Source organism: Trichomycterus rosablanca, chromosome 22, assembly GCF_030014385.1.
Source record: "Trichomycterus rosablanca isolate fTriRos1 chromosome 22, fTriRos1.hap1, whole genome shotgun sequence".
NCBI classification, from domain to species: domain Eukaryota; kingdom Metazoa; phylum Chordata; class Actinopteri; order Siluriformes; family Trichomycteridae; genus Trichomycterus; species Trichomycterus rosablanca.
This window is the reverse complement of record NC_086009.1, coordinates 4,152,882-4,166,261: the sequence shown is the minus strand read 5'-3', so window position 1 is coordinate 4,166,261 and position 13,380 is coordinate 4,152,882. Positions and strand designations below refer to the sequence as shown.

At 40.1% G+C, this 13,380-nt stretch overlaps 1 protein-coding gene across 1 annotated transcript; it reads right to left on the bottom strand.

Moving 5' to 3' along the window:
* On the bottom strand, positions 1 to 12,213 carry mapk3 (mitogen-activated protein kinase 3). Its single transcript, XM_062984918.1, has 9 exons — positions 11,834 to 12,213; positions 9,320 to 9,502; positions 8,769 to 8,958; positions 7,788 to 7,904; positions 7,573 to 7,687; positions 7,328 to 7,459; positions 5,126 to 5,235; positions 3,995 to 4,124; positions 1 to 3,241 (listed from the first exon to the last, which is right to left on the bottom strand). Exons 1-8 carry the CDS (start codon positions 12,040 to 12,042, stop codon positions 4,005 to 4,007), a joined length of 1,176 nt encoding a protein of 391 aa, XP_062840988.1. The 5' UTR covers positions 12,043 to 12,213; the 3' UTR covers positions 1 to 3,241; positions 3,995 to 4,004.
* Positions 12,214 to 13,380: the final 1,167 nt, after the last annotated feature.

Here is a 13,380-nt window from a genome sequence, read left to right as displayed (position 1 = left end):
AACAGTATCAGGACTTTTATTTAATATATGTATAGAATTCTGTTAATTGTTTAATTCATAATACCCATAAGCATAAGTACATAGACTAAAACCATCTGTGGTTTATAAATCCCGACAATCTACTCATAGCTTTAAATCATCTTTTAAAATAAGACCTTAAAAGATTAAGGAAAACAACAAAATAGAACTCTGAAAGAGTGACGGCACACCCAACTGTTTTCCACAGCCAAAGAGAGAGCGAGAAAATAAACATACTAAAAAGACAAATTTTAAATCCCTTTTCGTTTTTAAAAACAGATATCAATATAACAGCAATAACAGCCAATAAATGAACGTTATGAAATCAGCCTCATTAGTCGGCCTTAAAAATCATATACTGTTTATGTGGTAGTTATCTGTAGGTGTGTGCTGCGATTGTCCCCATGGTCCCGTTGGTAAATAAGCATTACATTAGCAACAATACAGCATTATAGAAATAGCATTTTCATTTGTAATGATTTGTTAGCCTAAGGTCAACAAAGGGTTCAAGGGGATGCAGAAAAAACAGCTCAAAGCTAAAAGACAGACATGCAGACACAGATTCAGGGATACAGCCCGAGCATCTGTGCTTTCCTGTCCCACAATTAACTAGAAAAGCAGAAAGTCGTGGATGTGGTAAAGAGAGGTGAAAAGTGCAAAAACAAAAAGAAAAACCCTGAAGACTAAAAAGTATAACGTCTCCATTGATCAAAATAATCTATAAAAAAGACAAAAGAGGACTAAATTAAACTAAGAAAACACATTTGGTCATGAGACACAAAGTGCAGGTGCACAGATTGAAGAACGTCATTCGACCGAAGTATGAACGTGCTGTAGGGATGTTAACATCGGTGTGCTTCCCACAGACAAAAATCAAGCCTTCAGGCAAAGAAACTATAATGAAATTGCTCCATTCCTCTCCCAGAGAGCAAGCTTTCCTCATCCACGTTTAGACAAAAAGCGCTTTTGCTTTTTACAGGCGTAACATCGTTTTCAGAAAAGAAAGGATGCAGTAACACTTCTTAAACAAGCAGGAAAGTAGGAATACTACCTGTGATTCTGTGCATGCAAATAAGCCAGTCACAGACTACATAATCACAAAGTCAGCCAATCACAGGTGAGAAAGAGAGGCATGAGGTTAGCAAGCCCCGTGGAAAAGCCCTTTGATAAAATTGTGACATCACCAGGGGGAAGGAGTGTGTGCTATGGCTCTGAAAGCGTTCGGCTTGGCTATGTCTCCTCAGCTGGCAACGTGTGAGGAGAGAGGATGAAGGAATGATGCAGAAGAAGGAATTAGGAAGGTGCTGGAGGGGAAAAAGGGATGGTAACAAATAAAAAAAATTTGATTTTGAAAGATATGCAAAAATAGAGAGAATTGATGACAATAGTAGCCATTGACAATCAACACCAAATACTAATATATAGAAAACATCCAATAATAAAGCGATTAAGGGAAATCTAACACTAAATCAGCATTCACACCAGCAGTGACCACATACAACCAAGCAAATTTCTTTAAGATATTTTTTACTTATCACGCTACTGTTTGTAAAAATTTTACACCTATCCTCAAACTCTGGTTGCGATGATGCAAATACAGTCTTACAATACACTTACCAAGCAACAGCAGCTCATTTATTATCAAGTAAAATGTGTAAATACCACTTTGAGCGTGAAAGAATGATCCAAAGCAAGTAATCCATGTGAAAATGTTAACTAAAGCATCGAGATAAAATAAGACCATCAAGAGTTCATGTAAAAAAACAAATAATCAACCGAGAGCATAATGAATGGCTGATTGGAACAAAAATAAAAAAGTGACAGACAAAATCACTCTTGATGCCCCTTTGAAACAAATACAATTTAAATCAAGTTTATAAGAGCTGGCGACATCTAGCAGAAGACGGAGCTACTGTTGGCAACATAAAGAGGGCAGAGCTGGCAATGTTTAACAACGCTACTTTATACAGGAGGAGGAGCAATACGATGTTTCTATAACCAATAGAGTTTTTCTTACTGTAAAATGATATCCCTCAATTAAAGTTCCTCATCTGGATGCCAGTTTAAGCCATTGGGAGGTGCACATGCCAAGTCCAAGCCATTAATCACTATATTTTATCCACATGTAAACTGTAGGCATTCATGGATCTTAACAGGTTTTTAAGTCTTTTTTTTTTTTACACACATCCAGAAGCAAAGAAAGAACTTAAATGCCCACTAGTAATCAGTATTAAATTAAGTTAGGCAAATCTAAGTAGTCACTGCCAGTGTGAATGTAGGGTATAAAAAACCCAGGAAATCTCTAATGTATGACATGCATAAGTGCAATCAAGAATATAGAAAAAAGAACCTAATAAAGAATGCGATTGTAAAAAAGAGGAGCACAGCAGCATGAGAAATGTGATGAGTTTGATGATACTGATGGCTTCATTTTCCAAGAGCACTGACAAAAGAGCATTTCAAAATGGAATCTGACAGGAAGTAAAGCAAGAAAGTTTACTAGCTCTCTCGCTCATTCCTGTATAAACCCATCCTGTATAACTTTCCCCCCGATATCCACCTAATAAGCACTGTCTGATCACCTTTCACAAAAGCCCAAAATAAAAAGTAAACAGACTATTCACATGTCATGTATTTAGTTGAAACAAAAAAGACATTTTCAAATGTATACTCAAATATAAACTCTCCACATACAAAACACATTTTGCAAGTAATCAGAATGTTCAAATTACAGTGTACAAACAGATCTCTCACATACAATACTTAGAAACGATGCAAAAAAACACCCACGTAATATATACACACACCCAGCCAGAGCCCATAGTAAAGATATGCTCAATTTTTCCCCCTCGCTATTCTCCATCGTTCAGTACGCAGGCCAAATCTGACGGGATGACAGAGAGAGAGAGAGCGGAAATAAGAGCACGTGAGAAAGACAGCAAGACTTTATAAGAGGGATGAAAGTTTTAGGGGCTGTGCGCAGCATGGACTGAGATGGTGAGCAGAACAGCCCCTGTTCAATGGCATCGATATAGCAGGTTATAAAACCAAACAGCGCACAGCCTCCAGGCAAGCGGAACGGAGTAAGAAAAGAAATGCTCAAGTTTTGCTTGTACGGTTTTTCTCCTTTTTTTGATATCATGTAAATGCGTATTTCTTTTGTAGCTTGTTTGGAGTTATGTTGTTCTTAACCTTAGTGTGGCTTGATCATTCTCCTTGGGAGCTATTCAGAAAAAAAGGACAAAAAATGCATTAATCTACACAAATACACTAATTTACAAAAATCAACGTACAATGTCCTTAACTTCATGCAAAACAATGATAAATGACCTTAACTATCCAAACAGGATGAACTGATACAATATACCCCTTCCAAAAGCTGACTTCTGATTCTCTGATATCTGCTAATACTATGCACTTATTTTCGTATCTCCAGTTCACCTGACTGCATGTTTTGGGACTGTGGGACCAAGTCCACACAGAAAGGACCCGGACCACTGCGCCTGGGAATCAAACCAAGGACCTTCTTGCTGTGAGGCGACAGTGCTACCCACCGTGCCGCCCTAATACTATGCACTTAAACTCTGAACTAAACTAACATTAATTCTAGACAGATGCCTAAAAATCTGGTTAATCATTCTGTTCAGTTTTTATTTTATTATTCCAAGTTGGTCAAGGAAATTTTAAGTGGCACAAAGACTAAATTCAGTGACCTTACTGGTTTAGCCTTAGCTTAACGAGTGTTGTGCAAGCTAGCAACTTAGTAATATCAGACCGAATACAATCCCACATAGCAGTGTGTTGACGTGAATTCGGTCCAGCCAAATCCTAATTTATTTGTATCTAAAACCACAAATGATCAAATAATCTCACCCTCTCCCACTACACAACGACCTTGTGGTCAGTAATTAAGTGAGCTCGTGGCATTATTCTGTACATGTGTGTGCATGAGTAAAAGTGTACGCTGTGTGTTTACCCCGTCTTCCTCAGGATCCCTGGTAGGTGGCCTGGAACCGTGCCGTCTCCTCATAGATGAGCTCTTTCAGCTTCTCTTTGGGAAGATCATCTAACTCCATGTTAAATGTGAACGGCTCCTCAGCTACTGGCTACAAACACATACACAAAAATAAGGCTAATTAAACTTATCCTTAATTAATATTGTTTTTAACTACATACTTTAGATCTGTAGAGCATATTTAGCAATCGAAAGCCAAAACAAACACTGTGCTAATACAAATACAAAAAAATCACGGGTGACAGAGTGGATTAGGGCTCAATAATATGTATGACTGCACAAACCATGTGACGATCTTACAGTGTCTAGTGGTAGCTGTATTTCTTTACCCTCCACATGTGGACCTCGGACCTGACCACAATCTTGTTGGACATACCAGTCCAAATTAATGGGAATTAAAATAGAATTCCCCACCTCTGCAGCTATAAGAGCCTCTACTCTGGGTCTGGGGTCAGGGCTTTGTACATAGGTACTATGTCTTTGTGATCTTTGGTTTGTCCATGGGACATAGTTCTGCTGAAACAGGAAAAGGAATTTGATTGCTGCCACAAAGTTGGAGGTACATACGTCACTCATTAAGAGAGGCATCAACAGACTTTTGTGAATAAAGTGCAGATAGGCTCTTCACTCGATTCTGTAAGCTTTCATTAAATGGTGCTGCTCTTATGAAATCAGCTCAGGAGGACCGCTCTATCATTTCAATACAAGGAAAAAAATCCCTCAAATCCCTCTTTTCAAACTAAACTTAAGGAGCCTGAACTTAAGGAACCTTTTCTGCCACCTTAAAATCAAACATTCCTGTCAGTGGTGCAGTCCGGTCAGAAGTTTTGGCCACAGAGAGAGATTTCATTTCTATTCATAGTTAGTAAGCCTGTTAAAAAAGTGAGTGAGCGCTTGCATGGCCACGAGTGCTCCTGAAGGAAGCTTAGAAGAAGCATAGAATGTCTTGGCAGATAACGTATGAGGTCCTGACCGCACATGAGCCCTCACTGTAAACACCCAGGAATGGAGGTTGAAAGTACCACACCTATTTCAAGTAAATCTGCTAAAAGTGCATGTCTGAGGAGAGGACAGAATGAGAAAAGGAGGCACCTCATCAGTAGGGTCATAGTACTGCTCCAGGTAGGGGTGGGCCAGTGCGTCTTCCACAGTTATACGCTTGAGGGGGTTGAAGGTCAACATGCGGTCCAACAAATCTAGAGCTAAACAGATTTTGGAAAACAGAGGTCAATTTTGGACATCAGATCAGGTTTTCATTAACATACATACAAACTATTTTGAAAGCACTAAATGAAATGAGTTTAATCTCTGGGCAATGTGCAGTGCTTAATATTTTTACTCTGCATTCTTTTTATTCCAAACCATTTGTTCATAGCCACCTCCAACTCACTCCCACACTTTTCCACATGCACGCACATACACAGGCACAATTTTGACACAGATAATGAGAAAAAGACCACGAGCATTAGTCTTAATCGCCTATATATACAGTGTATCACAAAAGTGAGTACACCCCTCACATTTTTGCAGATATTTAAGTATATCTTTTCATGGGACAACACTGACAAAATGACACTTTGACACAATGAAAAGTAGTCTGTGTGCAGCTTATATAACAGTGTAAATTTATTCTTCCCTCAAAATAACTCAATATACAGCCATTAATGTCTAAACCACCGGCAACAAAAGTGAGTACACCCCTTAGTGAAAGTTCCTGAAGTGTCAATATTTTGTGTGGCCACCATTATTTCCCAGAACTGCCTTAACTCTCCTGGGCATGGAGTTTACCAGAGCTTCACAGGTTGCCACTGGAATGCTTTTCCACTCCTCCATGACGACATCACAGAGCTGGCGGATATTCGAGACTTTGCGCTCCTCCACCTTCCGCTTGAGGATGCCCCAAAGATGTTCTATTGGGTTTAGGTCTGGAGACATGCTTGGCCAGTCCATCACCTTTACCCTCAGCCTCTTCAATAAAGCAGTGGTCATCTTAGAGGTGTGTTTGGGGTCATTATCATGCTGGAACACTGCCCTGCGACCCAGTTTCCGGAGGGAGGGGATCATGCTCTGCTTCAGTATTTCACAGTACATATTGGAGTTCATGTGTCCCTCAATGAAATGTAACTCCCCAACACCTGCTGCACTCATGCAGCCCCAGACCATGGCATTCCCACCACCATGCTTGACTGTAGGCATGACACACTTATCTTTGTACTCCTCACCTGATTGCCGCCACACATGCTTGAGACCATCTGAACCAAACAAATTAATCTTGGTCTCATCAGACCATAGGACATGGTTCCAGTAATCCATGTCCTTTGTTGACATGTCTTCAGCAAACTGTTTGCGGGCTTTCTTGTGTAGAGACTTCAGAAGAGGCTTCCTTCTGGGGTGACAGCCATGCAGACCAATTTGATGTAGTGTGCGGCGTTTGGTCTGAGCACTGACAGGCTGACCCCCCACCTTTTCAATCTCTGCAGCAATGCTGACAGCACTCCTGCGCCTATCTTTCAAAGACAGCAGTTGGATGTGACGCTGAGCACGTGCACTCAGCTTCTTTGGACGACCAATGCGAGGTCTGTTCTGAGTGGACCCTGCTCTTTTAAAACGCTGGATGATCTTGGCCACTGTGCTGCAGCTCAGTTTCAGGGTGTTGGCAATCTTCTTGTAGCCTTGGCCATCTTCATGTAGCGCAACAATTCGTCTTTTAAGATCCTCAGAGAGTTCTTTGCCATGAGGTGCCATGTTGGAACTTTCAGTGACCAGTATGAGAGAGTGTGAGAGCTGTACTACTAAATTGAACACACCTGCTCCCTATGCACACCTGAGACCTAGTAACACTAACGAGTCACATGACATTTTGGAGGGAAAATGACAAGCAGTGCTCAATTTGGACATTTAGGGGTGTTGTCTCTTAGGGGTGTACTCACTTTTGTTGCCGGTGGTTTAGACATTAGTGGCTGTATATTGAGTTATTTTGAGGGAAGAATAAATTTACACTGTTATATAAGCTGCACACAGACTACTTTTCATTGTGTCAAAGTGTCATTTTGTCAGTGTTGTCCCATGAAAAGATATACTTAAATATCTGCAGAAATGTGAGGGGTGTACTCACTTTTGTGATACACTGTATATAGTATATATGTACACACACAACATACAAACTACACACATGCTTACAGTATCAAAAAGCTCAAAATTTCTGTACTGCTGATTCTCCATTCAGCAAATGTTTCACCTTTATATTAATGGGAGCTCTAAAAAACTACTTGTACACATTGTGCATGTATGTACCTTTGCTATCAGCCTTGGGGAAGAGCTTGGTCCAGGGAACTTTGGTTTTCTGGGGCAGAGACTGCAAGTAGTTCCTGGCCTTCATGTTGATGATACAGTTCAGATCATCCAGAGATGGGGAGCCCAGGATTCCTTACATCACACATTTTAACACACACGTTAAAGTGGCATCTTATAATCCAGGTTTAATGTTTTTTTTGAATTTACTCAAGTTTAAGAGATCTTAAAGAAGAGCAGTGCCTCACCAAGTATGTGGTTAAGTTGGTCCAGATAGTGCTTTCCTGGGAAAATAGGCCGATTAGATAACATCTCCGCCAGAATACAGCCCACCGACCAAATATCAATAGACTTTGTGTAGCCCTGACAAAAGAGAGAGAGAGGAGTAATAAGTCATGAGGTCTGAATAGACAAACCTTTAGACAACATGCATAATCAAATCTACACATGCATAAATCTTTACCTTGGAATTAAGCATGATCTCAGGAGCACGGTACCAGCGAGTGGCTACATACTCTGTAAGAAATCCAGTGTGGTCATGCTCTGGGTCGGCTATCCGTGCCAGCCCAAAGTCACAAATCTGAGGAGGAAAGAAAATCTAGTTCTAGTATGTTCTGGTATAAATTTTCTGAATTTGGTATTTAATAATTTCATATAAGTAGATGTCAGATTCTAAAAAATATCAAGTAAAAAATACCAAGTATACAGTATCTGAAAAGTATACCAAGAAACTATCGTTGGTGTGTAATTATTAAATACATCTGACAATGGCATGCTGTCTTTTCAAGTATTTTAGGTGTATCTTGTAACATCTGTCTCCATTAAGTCAATCTTTCCATTAGGTTAATCTTTATTGATCAAATGATTTACACCCAAGCACTAGGAGCCTTAAAGAGAGGACACTACAATCCTTAAAAATCAATGACAAGAGCTCTTGAGTTCTTAACCTGCCGTCTGTTGGATTGGATTATGCTGCCGATTTAACTCAGTACTACCAATAACAACACATTAAATCACCGTCTTAACTACACACACACCCTGTATAATGCAGAATGTAACAGCGGCACCGTCTATGTGGTACACTTTTTTGTTTAGAATAATAATAGTGTAAACATAGCACAGTACTAAGCACCTCTGGTAATTTGAGATGGAATTAAAATATGGATATTTTTCTTACTATAGTATAAGACTTCATCTCCAAGTTATCTTACTCATATCCAAATATATCTCGTCTAACTGTCAAATGTTCTATAAATAAGAAGTGATTTAAAAGCTGAAAAAGATGGTGAAACATTTACTTTTGTGCCTATTACTACTCATTAGATTTACATAGAGTGAGTTAAATAGCAGGCAGGTTGGTAAGCAAAGTGCTCCAGTGTAAACATAACCATTAAATAAACTCGAATCCCAGTCTAAAACTCAGGAGGAAAAGTCTGGTTCTAACCTTGAGGTCGCAGGTGGTGTTTATGAGCAGGTTGGACGGCTTCAGATCTCTGTGGAGGACGTTAGCAGAGTGGATGTACTTTAGCCCGCGCAGAATTTGGTACAGAAAGTAGCAGATATGATCGTTACTGAGCTGTTGAGTCTTCAGCAGCTTGTACAGGTCTGTCTCCATTAAGTCCTGGACGATGTAACTACAAGCAGTCAAGGGTTGAAACTAACTGACTCATTAGCTGCTCACAGGCACAACAATGATAATCAACATCAAATCAGGGAAACAACCTGCTTATGTAGCGTTTTAAATTACTGTTAATGCACTAGTTGAAAAATAATACTGTGTGTACAGCATATAATTAGGTTTCAAATATGACACAAAAGCAGAAATTTAGTGAAGGTCTGTGGCTTAAGATTGAATTTATCTTTTAATCTATTAAACAAATCTGCTAAAGCACAGGCCTGGTCTAATTTCTTCTGAGGACAATGTCTGGAAACCTGACTCCTTAACGCAGTGCAGCCTGGCTCTCCAGGCGTGGCCAACTGCTCGTCTAAGGATACACATCGCGCATGTAGTCAATGTGACGCGCCCTCAGAATGTCGTTGATGCCAATGATGTTCTCATGGTGGAAGCGGAGCAAGATCTTGATCTCCCTCAGTGTGCGCTGGCAATACGTCTGGTGCTCAAATGGGCTGATCTTCTTAATGGCCACTCGGATCTTGTTCACGTGGTCAAAAGCAGAGCTAGAAGCATACGTAATGGGGGAAGAGGGGAATGAGTCTATTGCATTAGATGAGTTAAATTCAACATAACCAAAACAACATAACCTTGCTGCTCTCAGATATTCAGTAGATTGTACTAGAAAAAGCACACACACTGATAGAACTATCTTATACATCCTGAAAGTAACAGTTGTAATAGCTGTAGAATAGCATAAAGGCAAACAGAAATGTAACACATTTACACTGTACTTTAGGCCTATTGTTAATATACAGTATTATTTTTGTGAGGACCACAAGATGAGCCATTGCAGTCAAGCTGCCAAAACGTTTGAGAAGCACTGATTTACATATCAACAACACATATACATGATGTACAATAAACTATCTGAAATAGGCACGCATCAAATTTGTTTTGTTATTTTTTTAATAGGTCACCAGTATCAAAGCTAACAGCAATTTGGGATTGATTGTACTATGTATGATCTTAATCTTACGGGTATCACCGGGAAGGGTCAGAAGGTATGTTGCATGTGTAAAACAAATAATCTCATATTTTAGTTGCCCAGAAGTACAATTAACTGCACCAAAAAGGTTAGCTATTTAAAGGTTAGTTAATTTTCAACCTTATGACCATGAGATTGCTGGACATCCCATTCCAAGACCATGACTGTTAATGAGAAATTGCCTCCTCTTTGCGACTAAAAGCCTTCACTTCTCTGGAAAGGCTTTTTACACAAACTTTTGGACTATGCATGTGGGATTTTGTTCCCATTTCCTCAAAACAGCTAATCAGAGATCAGGTACTGATGTTGGAAGAGAAGGCCTGACTCACAATCAGTGTTCCAATTTATCCCAAAGGTGCTTAATGGGATTAAGATCAGGCCTCTTCACAGGCCACTGTAGTTACTATACACTAAACTTGTACAACCTTGTCTTCATGGACATTGCTTTGTACAATGGTGCACAGTCTTGCTAAAATAGGAAAGTCTTACCCCAAACTGTTGTTACAAACCCTCTTAAAACAAACATGAGTTTGTTCCAATACCAGCATTGTCACAGTATTGGTTTAGAGCAGCGGCCCCCACCACGGACCGGTTTCATATTAGATTTAATTTTACGGACCGGCGGGGGCAGGGTGGATTTATAATAATAACTAGAGAATGGAAAATCAGTGTGAATCCTGAGCTTTTCTCGCTGCAACGAGACGCTGCTCCCACCGTGTGGTGATTTGGTACAATAACACCCGAAGAGTATCGGAAATGTAATTGCTCTTGTAGCGTCTCTGAATATTTATTCTTTCTGTGCGGCCCGGTAATAAATTACCCACAGACCGGTACCAGTCCGTGGCCCGGTGGTTCAGGACCACTGGTTTAGAGCATTACTAACAGGTATGTATGTTGCATAAAGATGTATAAAACTGTCGGAAATTTAAAAAAAAAAAGAAAAAGAATTATTACCCAAAAAAACAGGGCAGATTTTTCCATAACATCATTATTTAAAAGTAAATGCCACTGGATTAATGACTAAACTGGGCACTAAATTACTTCTTGATTGTGTTATTATCTCTGCAGCACAATCATCAGAATAATTTGTGAAAGAATGAGATGTTTACCACAGAAGATTGTCCTGTACTTCAACAACCAGAGAGGTCAGCAAGTCCCAAAAAGCTACAAAACTGAGCTTTAATGTCAATATTATTGCTTATCAGAGTGTAGAATGATTCATGTTATAAACATTGCCAGCAGGTTCAGGATATCCAGCTGTCCAGCACTCCAGTAAACTATTTATGTGTTTTATCTTGTCGTATAATGTTTACATGATCCTACAAGATCATTCAGTATATCAGCCAATTTACACCAAACAGACCTAAAAAGGCCAGATTAACGCTACGAAGGTGTTATTGTGAAGTATTTTAACAACGAACAGATAAATAAAAAGCATAACAATAAATTCTACTCTTTGAATGTGTATAATAATACGAGATTACAAAGTTTAAGACTAAAACAAGTAGCATCAGGCATCTCAACCACGCCTATAATACATACTCGACATAATGACATGTCCAAGAGCTAAATGCTAATGGATTAGCATGCAGTTTTAGCACAACAGTGCTGAAGATAACACAAACACCTTAACACAGTGTTAACTTGACAGGATTTATTTAAGATAAAGCACAAAGCAAACATTAATATTAGAGGAATAAAGAGAGGAGTATTACTGTACTTGCTTAACTAGCGTACTGTTTTGATGTACTAGTTAGTAGGTTAGTATGCTAGTATGCGTGTTGAAGCCGCAGCCCTTATTCCGCGCATGACAGATTTAAAACCTATAAAATAAATAAATCCTTCTTACCAAACCATCCCGTAAGCCCCCTCTCCAATGTACTGAAGTTCGGTATAGCGCGGGCCCACGTCGAAAGTCTGGCCCTTGACCGATTCCAGGCCGTGTTTAGAGCCGGCGACTGCAGTGGCTCCTCCGGGCGCGGCGGCGGTTCCTCCAGCTCCGGAGGCGCTGCCGTTAGAGCCCGCTGCTCCGGCTGCGCTACTGCCCGACTCCGCCATTGAATATTCCGCCCTACAAATCTAGCTAGCTTCGTTCTATCAGTCGGGCAGGAGACCTTCTCCCGATTTAGTTGGTTCTTCTAAACGTTTTCTGCCTCTCTCAGAGTCAATCAAGGCCCCGGCTTCAGCACAGACTGCGCGAGTGAGTGAGTGAGTGTGTGCGTGTGTGTGTGCGTGTGTAAACGGATCGTCTGAGACGTGAACGCGCATTTCTCCTCCCGTACTATTTGGAGAAACATGAAGCGCGTGCGCGAGTCCTCGACACCGACACGCCGTGAGCGCGCATCGTAAGATGGTTGTGTACGGTGTTGTTTACTGTCTCGATGCAAAAGCTTGGGCCCTGTCAACTTCACTGCTTTGTACATTTTACAAATAAATAAAGTTAGCGCGTCATTTTACGGAAATCAAACGTTTATTTGATGAACCTAAAATGGTAAAAAATTGATATGAAATTAGCCATGTTTGTGCATGACACATTTAATGTTTTTTTTCACCAGTGTACAATAGCTTCAAGTAAACATGAATTGTGCCTTTAAAATTTAAATACAGAGGATGTGTAAACTCATGTAAACCTACGTACACATCTTATATACGGTAAGATGAACACAATTAGTGTTTGTTTATTAGGATTTTAACGTCATGTTTTGCACTTTTGGTTACATTCATGACAGGAACGGTAGCTACTCATCACACAAGATTCATCAGTTTACGAGTTTATATCGAACACAGTCATGGACAATTTAGTTTCTCCAATTCACCTAACTTGCATGTCTTTGGACTGTGGGAGGAAACCGAAGCTCCCGGAGGAAACCCACACAGACACGTCGGGGAGAACATGCAGACTCCACACAGAAAGGACCCGGACAGCCCCACCTGGGGATTGAACCCAAGACCTTCTTGCTGTGGGGCGACAGTGCTACCCCCTGAGCCACTGTGCTGCATCTTACACATTTAACATATATACAACAAGATGGATGAATACAATTAGTGCCACAATGAACAAGCAACTAAGAACCTGAAGACCTAAACAGAAGGCAAGATGTTTTGGAGAAACACTATCCACATGGTCACGTGACTTTATGGCCCATAAATTATGGTCATAACCTTCTTTGCGATTTGTTTTAGTATAGCTGGGATCCTTGGTTTAAAAACCCTCTTTCCAGTTCACAGATCCCTGACCTGAACTCCACTGAACAGTCTTTGGATGAATTAGAACATCAATTGAAATCCAAGCCTTGTCTAAAATCAGTGCCTGACCTCACAAATGCTTTTTTGACTAAATGGGCAAAAATTCCAAAAAATAAACAGACATAATCCAAATCTTGTGAAAGAATGGAG